General features: G+C 37.0%; 1 protein-coding gene, 1 long non-coding RNA gene and 1 pseudogene across 2 annotated transcripts; 1 reads left to right on the plus strand and 2 right to left on the minus strand.

Moving 5' to 3' along the window:
* On the minus strand, window positions 1–2,555 carry LOC118027550 (probable inactive leucine-rich repeat receptor-like protein kinase At3g03770; annotated as a pseudogene).
* An 8,959-nt stretch (window positions 2,556–11,514) lies between these two features.
* LOC140955485 (uncharacterized) lies at window positions 11,515–12,375 on the plus strand. Its single transcript, XR_012169635.1, has 2 exons — window positions 11,515–11,620; window positions 12,210–12,375. It is a non-coding gene; the product is annotated as an uncharacterized lncRNA (long non-coding RNA).
* Window positions 12,376–16,366: 3,991 nt separating this feature from the next.
* On the minus strand, window positions 16,367–18,648 carry LOC118027558 (glutathione hydrolase 1). Its single transcript, XM_035030940.2, has 5 exons — window positions 18,183–18,648; window positions 17,868–18,103; window positions 17,481–17,742; window positions 17,031–17,165; window positions 16,367–16,606 (listed from the first exon to the last, which is right to left on the minus strand). The coding sequence occupies exons 1-5, from the start codon at window positions 18,519–18,521 to the stop codon at window positions 16,367–16,369; spliced, it is 1,212 nt and encodes a 403-aa protein (XP_034886831.2). The 5' UTR covers window positions 18,522–18,648.
* Window positions 18,649–20,514: the final 1,866 nt, after the last annotated feature.

Raw genomic sequence — 20,514 nt, forward strand, 5'->3', positions numbered from 1 at the left:
TCAGGACATTCCCTTTGCCTACAAAACAGATGAAATGCATCAGAATACACTCATAAATAGATACCCATTACAAGTTAAATAATTTAAGCATGCGTAGCTGCAAATGTAACCTCAGGTTTTTCAATCTCATCTGTGATGATGGACATTCCATAGTCACTTAGCTTCGCAATCCGATGCTCGTCAAGCAATATTTATCTGTTTTCAGTCCTATTGTTAAAAGCACCAGGAATCACCCCGGTATGTAGAAATGCACAGCCTTGGCAAACACCAATAAGAATTGCCAATCTATCTGGCCACCCAAGGGCTTTCTCTGGGCACATTTCTGGACATAGATAAGCAGCATTAGTAGTTGTTAGAGAGTAGAGGCGATTGATAAAGCTATTGTGGGTAAAATTGGTAATAGCAGCAGCTTGTTTGTAGCAAGTCCTACAGGGTCATCCTGCTTATAAATTGGAAAAACCATGTGTAGTGCAAGAAAACAAGCACAAAAGTTTATGTGCTATTAAAAGATGTGATATTAAAACCCTGAAGAAAAGCAATACTGACCTGAGAGATGAGATACGATAGTTTCATTGGACAAGTATTCATAAACAAGAAGATTTGGTGCTACTAGAATCATTTTGTATGCCACTGTCAACGCAATGACCCAACAGACCAACCAAATGTGGATGGTGCAGCTTTGAAAGCAAATCCAGGCGAACCTTGAGATTTTGAATTGAATGCTTCTTCACAAAGATGTGATCGTATAGCAACACAGGTTCCGTTCTCCAATCTCCCTTTGTAAATCTGACAAGTAAAAACAGAATTAAATTGAACAGGCCCTTTTAGATGGACAAAAAACTTAGCTCAACAAAAACATGCAACAAATGTTGTTCTCAGGTGATAAGTGAGAGTGCAAAAAAGCTTAGAAATTACATCAAATATTGTTCTAGAAGTAGGAACTAGATTTTAACGCATATTCAATTCATGCTCATGGGCTGTAAAAGTTCAAGATACGTTTTTTTTTCCACTAAATTTTTGCGAAGAATAGTTGAGTTCTCATGAAGTACCTTCCCAATTGAGCCTATCTCCCATAAATGACGATGAATCGAAGTTGTTTGTGGCTTCCTTTAACTCTTCCAAGGTAAATACACGGCATACTGGGGCTCCTTGTGTCCCTAGCTTGGCTGCTTCAGAATGAATCCTGAAAGGAACAGGAAGGTTACGAATTAATTAATGCCCGCGGAGAGATTCTTAAATGAGGAAAATAACATTATAGAAAATAGTAGCACGCATTGCAAAGGGACATGCAAAAAAGAAAAGGTTACTTGACAATGCTGTATGACATTACTGGCATTTGCTAGTGGGACTTTCAGAAGAAACCCCAGTTGGTATGTTATCTTGTTCATCTTGGAAATTATATTCTGCTTGAATTCCTTCTAGAACGGTATCTTCTGCTCAAAAAGACAACCAACAATGCCAAAAGACTGATAACAAGAACAGCTCCACCAATGGCAGGCAACTAATATTCCTACTGCTACTGCATCTTGATTGCTTCCCCTCCTCATTAGCCACATTACAGTACGACTCCTGATGCTGATTTTGGGAATCAACGGATAAGCAATTCCCTCCGAACTTAACGACTCTCTTAATTCTAGCATGCTTCCCAAGCAAGAGGGAAGTCACCGATTACTTGTTTGAAGAAAGATCGACAAACCCAGTTTGCTGCCACAAAGAAGATGATTTGGAAGTGGCCCACTCAGCATATTTGATGCTAAATTCAAGTAACTGATGTTTGGCAGATGAGTTAACATGGAAGAGGGAGGTTTCCGCTGAGATGATTTAAAGACAAATCATCAGGTGTTGAAGCTGATTCAGCTGGCAAATTGCCCAAGGAATTTTTTTTCCCGAGAAGGAGTTATTGCTTTTTTAGGAGAACTGTAATCAACTTTTTGGCATTCCAGGTAGGTCAGAATCTAACTTGTTCTCTCTTAGATCCAACATATGTAGGCTACTTAAGGTGCTCAAATCAGGCAATTTAACCAGTAAGATGATTGTGAGACAAGGCAATATCAGTTAGTGTTATGATTCTGCATATTGAAGAAGGAAACTGACCATTAAACCTGTTAACTCTTCAAGCTCAAAATGGTGAGATTTTGACAATGAATCAGCCAATCAGGACACTTCCATTGAAGTAATTGCCATCTAAAGTTAGAGAATTAAGCTTAACCAGTCTTGATAGCAGGGGTGGTACTGAACCAGAAAAAAAAAATTTGAGCTCAAGTCCAAAACTTCAAAGTGAATACAACCTGTGTGAATCTTAATCAGGAAGTGGTCCCCAAATCCCCAAAGACACTAACGCTAAGAACTTTCAAGCTAGTTAACCTTGTCAGTGTGGTAACAAAAGAATCAATTGAGAAACTTTCAGATAAAGTCTGATTAGGAATTGCAAATCCATTGAAGTCATTACTACCTTGACAAGCTTGTCTCCCATAATTTTGAGTTCAGTGACAGTATTTTCCAGGCATTGCAATACCCAGATTTGGACTTGAAGACAAAGTTACAAAGGTCTCCATTGTAGCCTTCCAAAATATCCAATTGGGGAGGATGCTCTAAATGCTTCCTTAGTTGCTGAAGAAGCTGTAGCTGATAAGTTTGTGACTCATGAGTACTTGAAATAAAGAACTCCATGAAAGATAGAAAAAAAGAAGCCAGCTTGACCACCCATTGAAGACAAATTTCAAGTACTAGACTCTAATTTCACAAGATTGTTGAAATTCAAGACAAAAAAAAAGGACGCCTCAATTAAAATAGAACTTCTATTGCAAGTCCAAGAAGAGAACTTCACTAAATTCTACACTTGAAAACAAGGTGAAATCTCAAGTAAATGTCAGGGAAAAGCAAGGAAATTCTCCCGGGAAAATCAAAAGGGAACGCTTCCCAAGAAAATGCCACTAAAAACCTTGAAAGCAAGAGGATCAAAACCCATGAGCCAAAACAAAGGAACATGAAGAAACCGAGCAAAGTAAATGAAACAAAAAATGTCTCTGAACTTCTGGAGTAACAGCCCAGAAAAAACCCAGGAAGAAAAAAAGTAGAGACAAATGCAGAGGGAGTAGTAGTGAGAAACAAGATAAGACCTGAAGAACTATAAATTTGAGAGGCAAGTGTCATTGTTATATAAGAATACTATGCAATAAGTGCCTGCGGTATTATTAAATGAACGTTGGACTAGATAATGCAAGAGGTAGTTGAAAAGGGTATGTACTGTAAGGAAAGAAACTGATAACAAGCATTTACTGTTGTGTTCAAGGCATTAATGGGGTCGGTTTTCTCGTAGAGAAAGACAAGCCAAGTGGGATTTTGGTGTGTATTTGTAGGTTGTAGCAGAGAGGAGTAAAGGGAGAATGGAAGAAGAAAATCAGTGGTTTTGCTTTGTTCTGTCTCTGTATGTATATGCTTCTGTAGATTCTGTACTGTGGAGCGGTTAAACTGAAATTGCAAGGGTTGTCTGTTTTTTGGCCTTTTTTTCTTTTGGAGAAATTTCTTTCACTGTCTTGGGATTCCTTTTGGTAATGGCAGCAATGCCATCACATGCTAGACTTGTCTTCCGTTCCCTCTTTGTTTGCAATTGAATTGGCTCCAGTTTCTTTTGACATCCTGTGACCTTTGACCTTTTTCTATGTTTTTGTAAATTGGCAGTGATGACATGGAGAAGAATGGCACTGGATCGGCATCGCATCAGAAATGGCTTTCAACTTGGTGAGTGATGAGGGGAGAAAACACAAAATCCTGCAAAATATAATGGATATTTGTCCAATGCAAATGCATAAACTTACCAAGGGAAAAACCAGTAAATAGTGAAAACTAAAAATGCATTGCAGAGCTTTTTACCTTAAGAATATAAATGAAGTCTATCTATCTCTTTAACTAAATTCTAAAATGCTCTATAAGAGTAAAATCCATGAAAAGTCCTAACAAGTGGGGACCATTAAGCACTGGCCACCTGTTTTTGAGTGCAAAGCCACGTTCTTTGAGAGAACCGTTTGCCTTTAAAATAGAATCCCATGAAAAATGCGAGCCCAAAACTCAATATAAATAAACATTAAAATAAAAAAAAAAAACAAAGCTGTGGTGCGGCCTTCTGTTCCTGCCTAGACATAGAGGCATGTTTTGTTTGGGGGGGCGGGGCTAGCTGGATGCTGAGATCTTTATATTAGAATTTGGTATCTGACTCAGTCAATCCCAATCTCATAAGGTCTAAACCAAATAATAGAGCATATTATTTTCATGTCAGATGTGTAATGTTTTGAAATTTATAAGATAGGATATTACAACAAAAGCCCTTGGAGGCTTAAAGAGAGGGTATAATTTTCGATGAAAAAAATTGAAGGGTAGTGTGTGTAATTTGACCATTAATTGATAAATATAAATAGGAATAAAAAAAAAAAAAAAAAAAAGGGAAAGTGTGATCTGAAATATTCAGAAACGTGAGAGAGAAGGGAGAAAGAGAAGAAGAGAAAAGAAGGGGAAATAAGGGAAAAATTGGAAGAGATTTTGGAGGAAATAAGTGGAAAAAGGTAAGATTTAGGTTGTTTAATCATGTATAAATATGTTAATTTCAACTTTTAATTTCAGTTTTGATGAATGTTAGGGTTTTTGAGAATTTGTGTTTTGGGTTTTAATTGATGAATTAAATTTGAAGGTTAGGGGTTGATTGTTGTGTTTAATTGATGATTTAGTTGATTATGGAAGATTGTGATGATTTTGAGTTATGGTTTTTTTGAATTGTGAATTTGTGTTAGAAATCAGGGGATAACAGTAGTTTGATCTGTTGAAATTCTGGGTTTTGAGGTTGAAGATGACGAAATTCAATTTGGTCCCTCCGGTAATTTCCCGAAAATTACAGTTTAGTCCCCGAACTTTTGGAAAATTACAAATTGGTTCCCTGGAGCATATTCCGAGATTCTGAACAGAATAACATATGAATATGGACAGAATTACTGTATAGATAAATAATTTCAAACTTTCAATTTAGTCACTCCAATTTGACAAAAAGTACGCATTTGACCCTAAAAAATTTAGTAAAATTTCAGAATGATCCCTGAAGCATAATGATACATCCTGGGCAGAATTGAGGATTAATTGAGGGTTCAGAATTTCAGTATATTCATGGATTTATGACAAATTTCAGTTTGGTCCTCCATTTTGATAAAAATTACAATTTGTGCCTAAAAATATGGAAAAATTTCCAGATTAGTCCCTAGCTGTAATATTAGCTTTTGCAGATTATCTTTGATGAAATAATTAAGGGTTACTTAGTGAATTATTACCAATTTTATTAGTTGTTTTTTATTATGGATTGAATTTCGGAAAAAACCGTTAGATTTTAGGTTTTTGAGAAAAATTAACTATTAATTTAAAAACATATAGGGCTATTGGAAAAAAAATACACCTTACCTGTTAAGTGTATTAAATAGGTTAAATGTTTTTTCGAGTCGTTCTTGCAAATATTTCAACCTTTGTATTCAGATTAATCCTGATATTCTACCGGCGGGACGTAGTCAGATTTTTCTTCAGTGTCTGCTTTTGGTTCTGTTTGCTTTTGAGTCAGGTGAGTGGATAATTTTCCATATGCATGAGAAATACTATAAATATTTGATTTGTTTAATATGAATTGGATCATGCTTTCTTGATAATATATATTGATTATTATCCTTGTTATGATAAAGCATGATCAATTATTGAATCTGAAATTCTTGATATGAACCAGTATGTATTTTGAAGTGAATTCTGAATTGATGCTCCTCATTTGATTGATTGTCATGAGTTGAGCTTTGAGATATGAATATGTTTAGTTTGATTATGATTATGAACCTATGGTATGTCAGTCAGAATACCCATGCTAACAGGGTAGTGTTAGTTCTTTGTGCACATCGTATCTGAACCCTAGTTTGGTCGGGGGAGTCACCAACCTGTGTGACTGATCATCCAAACAGTCGACGGAGCCTCATGCTCATTGCATTTTGATTTTCTGACGATTCTACCATATGAAATATTCTTGTTATGGCACACTATTTGATAAACCTTCGTATAAGAACTAAAGCCATACTATGTAATATATATTTCTCAATTGCTATATTACCTCGTGTGTGTATAATTGAACGTTATCTACTCACTGAGTTGTTGAACTCACCCTCTCATTATTTATTCTTTTCAGGCTTATAGCTTGATAAAGCGGTTACTTTTGTTTGAACCTTCCGAACCTGCTTTTGGTTGTAATTTGTATCTTTCTTTTTATGTCAAGTTAGTGCTCCAAAACTATGAAATTATATTAACTCTTGTATTAAAGACAATCGAATTATGTTATGAAGTTAATTTGTTGTTAATGCTGTGCCTAAACTCTGATTGATTGTTCAAAAAAAAGATTGTATGTAAGTTTGGGTTCGCATAGGTTTGGAACCTTGGAGGGGAACCTTGCCTATGTGCCGGTCATGGATCCGGGATTCGGGTCGTGACAAACTTGGTATCAGAGCTTTAAGTTAAAGAAAAAAATAATAGAATTAATTTCATAATAAGTGGAGCATTAGGATCGTATTGTCTTGTTTGTTGTTTTTTTGAAATTTTAAATTCTTCATCAAGTATGTCTTCTTCCTTGTGATAGATATGCTATCTCTAAAAATTCTGTGATAAATCATCATGCTATTGTTCCAGCATGACTTAAGTGCTCTCACTTTTTATTTTAGGAAATGCCGAGGAATAGACGAACAACTGATACTCTTAGAGTAAATGACAATAAAGATGATTGTCTTATTATGTGTAAGGTATAAGAAGGTGGGGCAAGTACATCTGCACCTCAACACTATTCGTATTGTTTGCTCTTTTGAAGCAAAAAATAATTATTTAATATGGGTGCAACTCTTTTGTTAGTGTCCCTATATTTTTGCTATGAAGTTAGATAAAACAACCAACCTTGTTAAAATCCCCCATTTTAGCTCCCCACTCCTTTAGATGAGTTAATATTAGTAAAGTATGTGTATCTGGATTGTGAAATAGAGATTGGAGATAAGATCTTTATGGGAGACTTAAATGTCTTAGATATGGTTGATTTTGATGTGATTTTAGGAATGGATTTGGTTTGGCTAAAGCATAGGGCTTCGGTAAATTGTTGGGGTAAGAAAATAATGTTTGATCTAGATCAAGAAGTTGGGTTGGTATTTCAAGGAGATAAGATTGGGTCTCCATCAATTATGTTGTCGGCTTATCTCGAGAAAATGGCTCGAAAAGGGGTACAGTTGCTACCTAGCATATATACGTGGATGTAGAGAAAGAAGTTCCCAGTTAGAGGAAGTCCCTATAGTAAGAAGAGTTTATCGATGTATTTCCTGATGAACTTACCTGGATTGCCTCCGTATAGGGAGATTGAGTTTTGTATGATTTGGTTTCCGGGCACTGAACCAATATCAAATGGCACCATATAGAATGGCTCCAGCGAATTGAGAGAGTTAAAGGAGCAGCTGCAGGATTTATGGATAAAAAGTTCATTCGACCAAAGTGGTCCCTTGGGGAGCTCCGGTGTTGTTTTTTGTGAAGAAGAAAGATGGGTCATTGAGGTTGTGTATAGATTATAGGCAATTGAATCGAGGGTGACAGTTCGAAATAGATACCCACCCCTCGTATAGATGATTTGTTTTGATCAGTTACAAGGAGCTCAATTCTTTTCTAAGATCGATCTTTCGATCTGGGTATCATCAATTGAGGATTCGGGAGGCAATGACATTTCAAAAAAGACGCTTTTTTAGAACTCGGTATGGTCATTATGAGTTCTTAGTGATGTCTTTCTGGCGTTGACGAATGCACCAAGCAGCTTTTATGGACTTGATGAATAGAGTGTTTGGCCAATTTATTGAATCAATTTGTGATAGTTTTTATTGATGATATTTTGTGTATTCGAGGTCTAGAGAGGAGCATGAGCAGAGACATTTAAAATGGGTGCTTCAAACTCTGCGAGATCATCAGTTGTATGAGCAAGTTCTCAAAAGAGTGAGTTTTTGGTTGGAGAGTGTAGCATTTCTTGGGCATGTAAGTGTCAAGGAATGGGATTGAGGTTGATCCTCAAAAGATTGAGGCAGTTAAGCAGTGGCTTAGGCCTACTTCAGCGACAGAAGATTAGAAGTTTTGCTTAGGTTTGGCCGGCTACTATCGAAGGTTTGTGGAGAACTTTTCTCGAATTTCTGCACCATTGACTAAGTTAACGCAGAAAAAATGTTAAGTTTCAGTGGTCTGAAGCTTGTGAGAAAAGTTTCTTAGAGTTGAAGGAGAGAATTGACTACAACGCCTATTCTAGCAGTACCATCAGGTTCTGGTGGTTACACAGTGTATTGTGATGCTTCGAGAGTGGGGTTAGGATGTGTTCTAATGCAACATGGCAAGGTATTGCCTATGCTTCACGGCAGCTGAAGAAGCATGAACAGAACTATCCTACACATGATTTAGAGATGGCGCTGTAATTTTTTTGCTTTGAAGATTTGGAGGCACTACTTGTATGGTGAAACTTGTGAGATCTTTACAGATCACAAGAGTTTGAAATACATCTTTCAGCAGAGGGATCTAAACCTGAGGCAGAGGAGATGGATGGAACTGCTGAAGGATTATGATTGTACCATACAATACCACCCGGGTAGGGCAAATGTAGTTGCCGATGCTTTGAGTAGAAAATCATCAGGGAGCTTAAGCTCATATTCAGGAGGTACGAAGACCCTCTGATTAGGGAGTTGCATGAGTTAGTGGATGAAGGAGTCAGATTTTGATCTTAGTGAAGCTGGAGCAATGATTGCTCATTTTCAGGTTAAGTCAGATTTGTTTGATAAGATAAAAGCAGCTCAGAAGAAAGATGATTCCCTACTCAGGATTCGAAAATGAGGTTGAGCAGGTAAAGCTGCAGGTTTTGTGATTGGTGATGATGATGTGCTGAGATATAGGGATAGCTTTGTGTACCTGATGTTGATGATCTGAGGAGAGAATTGATGATAGAGGCACATCAGACAGTTTACACAATGCATCCAGTTCCACCAAGATGTATAAAGATCTTAAGGTGTGTTATTGGTGAATAGGATGAAGGCTGATGTAGCAGATTTTGTTTTCTAGGTGTTTGACCTGTCAGAGGGTAAAGGGTGAACACCAGAAACCTCCTGGATTGTTGCAACCATTGTTGATTCCAGAATGGAAAGTGGGAGAGGATCACAATGGACTTTGTGACAGGATTGCCCTAGGAGTCAGGAGGGTTATGATTCGATATGGGTGATTGTTGACAGGTTGACAAAAATCAGCCATTTTCTGCCCAGTTAAGATTACTTATGGATATGCAAAGTTGACGGAATTGTTTATTAGTGAGATTGTACGGTTGCATGGAGTGCCAATCTCGATAGTGTCTGATAGAGGTCCACAGTTTACATCGCGGTTTTGGGTGAAATTTCAAGAAGCTATGGGTACTAAAGTGCAGTTGAGTACAGCTTTCCACCCTCAGACAGACGGTCAGTCTGAGAGGACTATTCAGACCTTGGAGGATATGTTAAGGGCTTGTGTTATGGATTTTTGGAGTTAGTTGGAGTAAGTTCCTATCATTAGTGGAATTTGCTTACAACAACAGTTATCAGGCTAGCATAGAGATGGCACCTTATGAAGCTTTGTATGGCCGAAAGTGTAGATCACCGGTTTGTTGGTTTGAGGTTGGTGAGAAAGAAGCTAATGGGACCGGAGTTGATTCAGATTACCTCAGAGAAGATTGAGGTAATTAGAAAGAAGCTTCAAACAGCTCAGAGTAGACAGAAAAAGTTACGCGGATAGAAGAAGGCGTGACTTAGAGTTTTCAGTGGGGTGATTGTGTGTTCTTAAAAGTATCACCTACAAAAGGAGTATTCAGGTTTGGGAAGAAAGGCAAGTTGAGTCCTCGATTCATTGGACCGTATGAGATTCTGGAGAGAGTTGGGGTAGTTGCTTATAGGTTAGCATTACCACCAAACTTGTCTGCTATTCATCCGGTATTTCATGTTTCCATGTTAAGGAAATATTATTCAGATCCATCACATGTATTAGAGGTTCATCCTTGACTTGAGGGATGATATGGTTTTATGAGGTGCAACCCGGAAGCTATAGATCGACCGACACAAGTGAGGAAGCTTAGGTCGAAGGATATAGCTTCAGTGAAAGTGAAATGGAAAGGCCATTCACGTGAGGAAGCGACATGGGAGCTTGAGGATAAGATGCGTGAGGAGTATCTCATCTTTTCGATAATTTTGGTAAGTATTCAATCTTTTCTATTAAGTTTCGAGGACGAACTTTTAATAAGGTGGGGAGATTGTAATGTTTGAAATTTTATAAGATAGGATATTACAACAAAGCCCTTGGAGGCTTAAAGAGAGGGTATAAATGATTGAAGGGTAGTGTGGTAATTGACCAATAATTGATAATAATAAATAGGAAGTAAAAAAAAAAAAAAAAAAAAAGGGAAAGTGTGATCTGAAATATTCAGAAACGTGAGAGAGAAGGGAGAAAGAAGAAGAAGAGAAAAGAAGGGGAAATAAGGGAAAAAGAAGAGATTTGGAGGAAATAAGTGAAAAGGTAAGATTTAGGTTGTTTAATATGTATAATATGTTAATTCAACTTTAATTTCAAAGTTTTGATGAATGTTAGGGTTTTTGAGAATTTGTGTTTTGGGTTTAAATTGATGAATTAAATTGAAGGTTAGGGTTGATTGTTGTGTTTTAATTGATGATTTAGTTGATTTATTGGAAGATTGTGATGATTTTTGAGTTATGGTTTTGTTTGAATTGTGAATTTGTGTTAGAAAATCAGGGGATAACAGTAGTTGAATCTGTTTGAAAATTTCTGGGTTTGAGGTTGAAGATGACGAAAAATTCAATTTGGTCCCTCAATTTCCGAAAATTACAGTTTAGTCCCCGAACTTTGGAAAATTTACAAATTGGTTCCCTGGAGCATATTCCGAGATTCTGAACAGAATAACATATGAATTATGGACAGAATTACTGTATAGATAAGATAATTTCAAACTTTCAAATTTAGTCCTCCAATTTGACAAAAAAGTACGATTTGACCCTAAAAATTTAGTAAAATTTCAGAATGATCCCTGAAGCATAATGATACATCCTGGGCAGAATTGAGGATTAATTGAGGTCAGAATTTCAGTATATTCATGGATTTTATGACAAATTTCAGTTTGGTCCTCCATTTGATAAAAATTACAATTTGGCCCTAAAAATATGGAAAAATTCCAGATTAGTCCCTAGCTGTAATATTAGCTTTTGCAGATTATTTTGATGAATAATTAAGGGTTACTTAGTGAATTATTACCAATTTTATTAGTTGTTTTTATTATGGATTAGATTTCGGGAAAACCGTTAGATTTTAGGTTTTTTGAGAAAAATTAACTAATTAATTTAAAAACATATAGGGCTATGGAATACACCCTTAGTTAAGTGTATTAAATAGCGTTAAATGTTCTTTCGAGTCGTTTCTTGAAAATATTTCCTTTGTATTCAGATAATCCTGATATTCTACCGGCGGGACGTCAGTAGGATTTTCTTCAGTGTCTGCTTTTGGTTTCTGTTTGCTTTTGAGTCAGGTGAGTGATAATTTTCCATATGCATGAGAAATACTATAAATATTTGATTTGTTAATATGAATTGGATCATGCTTCTTGATAATATATATTGATTATTATCCTTGTTATGATAAAGCATGATCAATTAATTGAATCTGAATTCTTGATATGAACCAGTATGTATTTTGAAGTGAATTCTGAATTGATGCTCCTCATTTGATTGATGTCATGAGTTGAGCTTTGAGATATGAATATGTTAGTTTGATTATGATTATGAACCTATGGTATGTCAGTCAGAATACCCATGCTAAACAGGGTAGTGTAGTCTTTGTGCACATCGTATCTGAACCCTAGTTGGTCGGGGGAGTCACCAACCTGTGTGGACTGATCATCCAACAGTACGGAGCCTCATGCTCATTGCATTTTGATTTTCTGACGAGTTCTACCATATGATATTCTTGTTATGGCCTATTTGATAAACCTTCGTATAAGAACTAAAGCCATACTGTATATATATTTCTCATTGCTATATTACCTCGTGTGTGTATATTGAAACGTTATCTACTCACTGAGTTGTTGAACTCACCCTCTCATTATTTATTCTTTTCAGGCTTATAGCTTGATAGCGGGTTACTTTTGTTGAACCTTCCGAACCTGCTTTTGGTTGTAATTTGTATCTTTCTTTTTATGTCAAGTTAGTGCTCCAAAACTATGAAATTATATTAACTCTTGTATTAAGACAATCGAATTATGTTATGAAGTTAATTTGTTGTTAATGCTGTGCTAAACTCTGATTGAGTTGTTCAAAAGATTGTATGTAAGTTTGGGTTCGCATAGGTTTGGAACCTTGGAGGGGAACCTTGCCTATGTGCCGGTCATGGATCCGGGATTCGGGTCGTGACAAGATGAAACCCTAATGTAAGATAGAATTGGATCCACTCCCTCATCTTGATATGGTCATAATTATATTTCCTGACACCGAGTTCTGTAAGAAGAGATGACAACAATCTTGGATTTTGGGAGGTAGAAAATGTCAATTCAGGAATGTCCTGCCCGTGCACAAGAGAGAATGTCTTGTACACAACAAGCATTCAGAAACTTGATCAAGAGATAATGGCCTAAGGACAATATCTCAACATTTTGTTTTTTAACGGTTAAAAATCAATGTTAACGGGGCCACTTAGAGTACGTTAGTGTTAGTGTTTTGGAATTGTTTTGATATTTTAATATTAAAAAAAAGATAAAAAATATATTGTTTTAATATATTTCAAGTAAAAAATATTTGGAACATAATTTTAACTCCACTTCTAAAACTAAACTGTAATAAAAAATCTCAGAAAAGAAATTCCACTGATAGATGGATCATGGATGGTCGTAGTGTCTTAAGAAATAAACTCTTCATGAAAAAAGCCAGTGTATTGAACAAGACTTGGCTTTTGAAGTTTACTAGGAGTTACCTGATCTCACAGGAGAGCAAAAGGAATAAAGTGGAGAAAAAGTACTTGACTAGACGTTAGCGGAGTAATCATACATGCAACCTCCAAAGTTCATATATTATTGAAGTCAGCAATGATTTAGCACCCAAATCTCAAGGGTTATCGCGCATTATTGAGCTTTATGTGATCGAAGATGATTCAATTTTCAGTGAAAATGATGTTAAAATGACAGATACACAGTTCCTTCCTTCACTTGGTGCTTCTCTAGTTGCAACCAAAAGTAACATCCAGGCAATAGTGAAGTCACTGTAGCAAGCCCCAATTCTTTAAGAAGCTAACACAATGTTATGGCCCGGAATCTGCAAAAAGTAAAGAGAAAAATGTAGAGAACTCTAACTACCTCCCCGTGTTCATATAGTAATGAAATCATTGCCTCCTTTAGTTTCAGCACACCTAGAGGATGAGCTTTAGATTGATGATTGTTTTGCTCAATTAACATAGCATATGATAGGAATGTACAGTGGCAATCATGCAGTAATGATCAGTCGATGAGCAAAGTGACTTCTTAGATTCTATTCCAGCAAGGGAAAAGGTAGACAAGAACAGGGACTCCTATTTTCAGGCAATATACATGCTGTTGGTTCCAGTGTAAGAAGAAAATTAGCTTCTACTGCATGACAGACAACTTTAATATGCTCAGGATACATTAAAGTAACTAAAATAAAGAGGAAAGAGGTGCTGGAAAATGTGTAAAAGGAAAGGACAATGATATGAAGGGGACCAGATAAGCAGTCATTAAAGGGACCAAAAATAGTGAGTTGCCTTATTCTGTCCATCTATCAATTACAAGCCCATCTTCTCCACCCTCCACCCCACGAGACCTGTCTCAATGATTTATCCTTGGACCATGACCTTTTTTGTCACTAAATTGAAAGCTCTCAAGCTCTATTAAGAGTTACTGCTCTTCTTTTTTAAAGCCAATTATAAGCAGTAACAGTGAATGCAAAAGTATCAGCAGTTTGAGACGTGTTCATGGTATCCCTGCTTGTATTTAGACACATCAATTCATGTTCTTGATCTTCTCCTTTAGACTCGGACTCACTTTCAAATCCTTCTTTATTATAATGCATGTAGAAGGACCCCATCCTTTAATCTCTATTCAAGTTTTCATTGATGATGGCTTCTCTCCCCTCCTTTTTTCCTCCCCACTAGACACTGCTTGAGCCAGATTTACCACAGCAATCTTACTAATATCCTGCCCACTGCTTAGGAGGTGTGAATGTGAGTGTGTTACTAGTGATCTTTACAAGGCTTGCTGGACTCAATTACACTGCTGAAATCTCTGGCCATCTTAACATGGTTAGAGAACCCTGTAGTTCTTGTTTTTTAACACTCGAAATTCGAGACCTCTTTGCTAACTGTGAAGCAAGGATTGAGATGTATTGGTCCCCAGGACATTTCTTTCCTTTTAATGGTAGAAAGTAAGGGACCATTTGAAAACCTGGACTTGAACTGGAACAAAGAAGGGAGAACCACTCAATTCTCTTCTTCTACTTCCAGAGTTCAGTGGCTTCCAGCACTATCATATCAATGGCATCTGTTGCGCCAACCTCATCTACATGCAGGCACCTGCTTCCTTAAACCTCTTAGAGACAAAACTATCCTTGTAAATAATGTTCATAATATTGAAGATAATAAATTCTTGATTTTTTGCCATCAAATTAACTGAAGAAACAGTAAAATTACACAATAAAGAAATGCAGGGATCAAATTAGTCTCAAATCAACCAAGCTCTACGAAATAGGTACACGACAGAAGACTTGAGAGTCGAGTCGAACCAAAATGTTCTGCAAAGCACTTTGGAGGCTTTGTGGCCTTAAGTTGAGGTGAGAATACCATTAAGCAACTAATATCAAATTTAGTACTCATAAACTAATGATGAATAAAGAAACTAAGCGTGAACTCATGCAAAGAAATTTTGTAACATTTCACATGTTTCTTCAAGAACATGATGTCACTGTCATTCTCACAGAAATAATACATACCAGCAAAAATCATTGCTGGACGGCAATAAGTTGTGGAAACTGACAGAAGAATGAAAACTCATCTGATCTCAGTGAATCCATGAGACAAAACTGTAAGAGTACAAAGAAAATTTACCACTCCATTCACTTCCTAACTTGCTACAGCGAAAAACCAATAGCAGTTGCTCATCTGTTTCAAGAGTTCAATCCTTGACCAAATACTGTGTCGCTCTCATGTAACGAGTCCTTGAAATTCAATCTCGCCGTCGTGTGCCTTGATCACTTCAGAGCAATCCTCCTCATGATAAGCCAGGAACATCTTTTCAAAATCTTTCTTACATATATTTAAAATCCAGGTGACATTAACGTCCTTGAACACCAGCACATTCAAAACTGAGCGTCTTGGACTGATTCTCTTCTCCAAACTAATCTTCAGAAGATTTGGGCGTCTAGCAACATCTGATGGCCCCAGGCCAACCTTTTTGACGTAGAAATTCATTAATTTCCTAATCTTGTTGAGGTTCAAGTACAAAACTGAAAATGTTTAATATAGAAGTGTAAATGGGGTAGGATTGATTTATGTTTGGTTTGATGTATAAGATAAAAAATTTAATTGAGATGAAACTCGGGAAGAGAAATTCTTAGAAAATTCACAACATATCTGAACGCATTGATGGATTCATTTAAGTCTATAACATATTTATTAAACTCGATTTGATATGATGGGTTAATTTAATGATTCAGAACCCAAAACATAGAACAATGATCCATTAACTCAAAGCTTGGCCTGGGCTATACTTGCTTTTGATTTTTATAGAAAGTTGATCTGATTTGCTATCCAGTTAACTCGGCCACACTTGAATATGACTTAATCAAGTAAACTTCAAATGTTTTTTTTTTTTTTTAAGTTCGTTTAAAATAACGTTGTTGTAGTTATTTTATTTCACTTTTTTTTTTTTTATCTCAAATAACATCATCTTGGGATAATTCTAAGTTGACCTTCTAACTTACTAGTTGGCCTACTTAAGCCTTGTCCGAGTAGAACTTTGAATACTCATGGCTATAACTCAAAATTATCAGCTAAATTTAGGTTTCCTTGAAATTAGTATCTCAGATAAAAGTTCCAGTTTTTTTTCTTTAAGCAAATTTTGGTTCGTTCTGAACTACAAAATTGAAAAATCCAGGGCACATGCTGCTATCCACCAAAGAAATCAGTCCGAAGTTATTCAACACAATTATTTTATTTCAACCTTTGCCTATTAGCACTTGAATCATTCTATTAGGGAAGTAAATAGACCTAACCATAATTAATAACCAGCAGGAAAACCTCCTTTTCTAGGGTCGCTGACACCCACAAGCTCACCCCTACCTTTATTTTTCCTGCTTGTTTCTACATCAACAGAAATTAATTGACAAATACTCCCACCAGCAAGGCTTTGTAGGACATGGCCCCTTTTACGAAGGAATTCTCTGACATTAGCAGGAACTTCATAGTGTTCACCATATGGTGTCGTCCAATTCTCATACTGCACCACGTTAGGTATCAGCTGCAAAGACAACATTGTAGGGAGAATGTTAGAAGCTTGGATTACTGGCTGTTCAAATTAACTACCAAGTCTGTGAAAAATGGATGTTAATATACCCTTGGTTGCAGGCTTGAACCCAATAGCAGAAATACATATGTTGAAGAAATCAAGAACAGTATAAAATGCTATTACCAGAGCTTAATTCCCATCATGAGGATATTTATATATATATGGTCAAATTACTCATGAGTCATTGAGCTCAGAATACATTTACACAAATATAGATTAAACTGAACATAGGAACTTCCCAGAAGGCAAACAAACAGCTAGAAACTGGAAAGTGTAGAGCTTGTAAATCTTAATAAATACGGGGAAGACTAATAAAGCAGTTGGGAACAGAATAAAAAATATTAATGAAGTTAGCACCGTGGACATTAATAAAAACCTGATGATACACTCTTGGAGCAAGCACAGAATGGAGTGGATCCATGCCCCTCAAATGATTTAAGATGACCTCTGTAGTCCCAGCAATGATCATGGCTCCTCCACTTGCACCTACCACGGCTTTCAGTTTCTCATCCTGAAGAAGCATAGGAAGACAAGGAAAGATTAAACAGTAGTGCTAGGTATAGAGGTAATGATTTCATGGCAAGCATGCACAATATCGGTCCAAAAATTTAGGAAAAGAAACTGGCAAAACAAGCTTTGCAATATTAGTTATCTATGTTCAGAGGCCAATAATGTAGGGTATGCTATCCTAGCCCTTTGTGAGATGTGACCCCACTCAAAAGAGCATATTATCTGTAGGAAGATATTGGGATTCTGTTATCTACCAGCACAAAATTGAGTAGAGGAACCATGATATGTTGAGTAGAAAAATCTCGAAGCAGAATACCTTCAAAATGATAGTAGGCGTCATGGATGATAATGGCCTCTTCCCTGGGCGGATGAAATTGGGAGGTGCTGGAGGTGGAACGTCTCCATTGTTCATGGGGATAGAGAAATCATCCATTTCATTGTTTAGGAGTATTCCCGTACTCGGAGACAGTATATTCGAACCAAAATATGCGTTCACAGTATTGGTCATGGAGACAGCATTTCGTTCAATATCTACAACTGAAATATGACTGGTACCGTGATCATGGATCTGGTTCCACCTGACAGAAAAAGAGTTCAGTGAAGATGATAGTTATAGATGCTGTGAGATACAAATAAAATATATCTAGTGCTTATAGTTATAATCATGTAAATCATCCAGACCCTCATCAAAGAAGGAGCGTACCTGCCACCATAATGACGAGGATCAAAAGTCATATTGTCATTTATTGTTTTCTTTAACGTTTCAGCAAATCTGGGAGACAGCATGTCAGACACGACTTCAGTGACATTGATAAAATCAGGGTCACCAAGATTCATTCTAACAGCGAATGCATGTTTTAGAGCTTCAATTTCTCGATGGATCCCAAGGGGGCCCGAAATGCCAGAAGGGGCTCCGTATTGGGCAAGAATGTTCAAAATCTGTGGCAGTGAAAACTATTAATCGTAGTCTCTTTTTCTGCGAAGCATGAATAAAGTGAGGAAAAAGATACACACTTACAAGCATCATCGAAGCACCCCCAGAAGAAGGAGGGGGCATTCCAAGTATTTTGAAACCTAGAATATCAGCAACGATTGGATCTCGCATTTTAACTTGATATCTCCGCAAATCCTCTCTTGTCAAGATCCCTCCAGCCTTCTGGATATCCTTAACCAATTTGGATCCTATTGATCCGTTATAGAAGGCCTCTATGCCATGCTTTGATATCTTCCTGAGTGTGTGTGCTAGTTTCTTGTTGTGGCAGATATTTCCTGGTTGCAAAAGTTTGCCATTGGATGTAAGCAAGTCTCGAAGCCCCTTGTCAGCCAGAATCCCTGATTCTGTTTTGACCATCTGCATATGAAGGTACGGTGAAATTTTGAATCCTTTGCAAGCAAGCTGCTCAGCTGGCCTTACAAGCCTTTTCCATGGAAGCCTTCCATACTTTCTCCAAGCTCTGTGAAGACCAGCAAGTTCCCCTGGAACCGCTATTGAGAGCGCACCTCTAGCTTTTTTAGTAGCATTGCCAGCATACATATCCTGAAAAGAGAGAATCAATGTGAGTAGAGAGGGAGTACTGGTGGATTGATTCACTAGACAAGGTTTCCCTTGATAACTCTATGCAATCATGCGTTTCTCTCGTACTGTCTGAATAGAAATTGGTACCACCGGTGGAATTGTGGCACCTGAAGAGATCAGCTCTATGAAGGGCTATGGCATGTCTCGTATGGAACACCAAGTGCATATAACTTTTTGGGTGAATGATCTCAGTAAAGTTCAACACCATAAAAAACATAATTATTGAAGCAAATCGGAGCACCTCGGAAGCTTTCATAGGAGCAGTTTCTCTCATATCAAAGGCCTGTGCCTCTCCGCTAGCTAGCAAGATCAACATAAAGGATCCTCCCCCCATACCACTTGACGCTAGTCCCACGACTCCCAAGCAAAGAGATGCGACAACAGCAGCATCAACTGCATGACCACCTTCACGAAGAACATCCATCCCAATTCTGGAACATCTGCCATCATCAGTAGCAACAACACCATGGCTTGCCACAACTTCATGTCTTTGATGGGTTGGACCACCCAGATTGCCAAGACCCGAAGTAGGCAGCAGTGGTGAACTGAAGAGAAATGCAAGAGTTGTCCATAATAAGAGAAAAGCTGCAAACCAGAAATAGTGTTTAGATCAGCAACAGAGAAACTAAAAACACATTTTTTTTCTATCAACTTCGATGAAAACAACAAGACAGGCAGCCTTCTTGCTTTAAGTTAACATCTTGGATAACAGATGTAAGCGATTTTTATCCATATCTACATCAAGCAATCAAATCAAATCAGACTACCAACTAAAACGCTTCGAATTTAGTAAAATAACTGGTGGGGGGGGGATTGTGCCTCGTCTAGTTCCAGTTTCTAGCAAAACTGACACTCTTTTTGTAAGAAACAAAATTGAACTAACAGCCGCAGCCATCAATAATCCACCAAGACTAATAGCAAAATGAAAAAAACCGATCATACCACTCATCCAGATGCGTATGTTAGAGATGGAAGAGGTCACAAAATAAACGGCAGGGTAGGATTACTTACATGCAGATGCCATTGAGAGTAGCAAGCACAAGCAAAAGGAGATGTATGTCCACTCTCACCCAACTCACTTGGAAGGAGAGACTGTCATGGGAAAATTAGGACTCTATATTCTCAATTAATTCATGAACTAATCTATATTATAACTTCCATCAAGGGAAAAGGACAAGTTAACCTTGGCATGCTAAATTAGGAAGCAAATAAATTTCACAGTAATAAATTTATTTGCTAAACCTGTCAGATTCTGTCAATCTTCGTTCTCCAAATACCAGCACATGCAAATCCAATCAAAATCTATCTGCCATAGTTATCTCAGAAAGAAAATTTAATGAAAACGTCACTCCATAGAGCACACATTTATGATCTTTATTGTCCATCTATCTGACATATGATGCCAAGCCAACGCACAAAAAATTAAATGGCATGCTTAACGCATTTCCCAGATTCCTTTTAAAGGAAGAAATTGGATAACTACATTCAACACTCAAAAACTCTGGCATAGAAGGCCATGTCAACGCAAAAAAGAAAAAAGAAAAAAAAAAAGGAGCTTAGCCGAAGTTGTTATTGTCTTCGAACATTTCCCAGATTGCTTCTACACAGAAAACTCGACTGTTGAGAAAACAAATTAAAACAGTATATTTATATTTTGATGGTAATCCAATCAATAAAATCACAATTTTAGTAAACTTGTTTTTTTTTTTTTATCCAATAAGATTACTATCAACCTATATTTGATGAAGTAATTAAAACTCCAATAATTCTACGG

The sequence above is a fragment of the Populus alba genome, chromosome 1 (genome assembly GCF_005239225.2).
Source record: "Populus alba chromosome 1, ASM523922v2, whole genome shotgun sequence".
In the NCBI taxonomy this organism is placed as follows: Eukaryota; Viridiplantae; Streptophyta; class Magnoliopsida; order Malpighiales; family Salicaceae; genus Populus; species Populus alba.

What these genes read in the sequence shown, in the direction of transcription:
- LOC118027558 (XM_035030940.2), bottom strand. Translation starts at nt 18,521, where the DNA reads ATGCAGATGGTCAAAACAGAATCAGGGATTCTGGCTGACAAGGGGCTT. An exon ending in CCTCGTCATTATGGTGGCAG is followed by an intron (nt 17,743 to 17,867) that starts GTACGCTCCTTC and finishes TTTTTCTGTCAG; the next exon opens with GTGGAACCAGATCCATGATC. An exon ending in CGCCTACTATCATTTTGAAG is followed by an intron (nt 17,166 to 17,480) that starts GTATTCTGCTTC and finishes ATGCTTCTTCAG; the next exon opens with GATGAGAAACTGAAAGCCGT.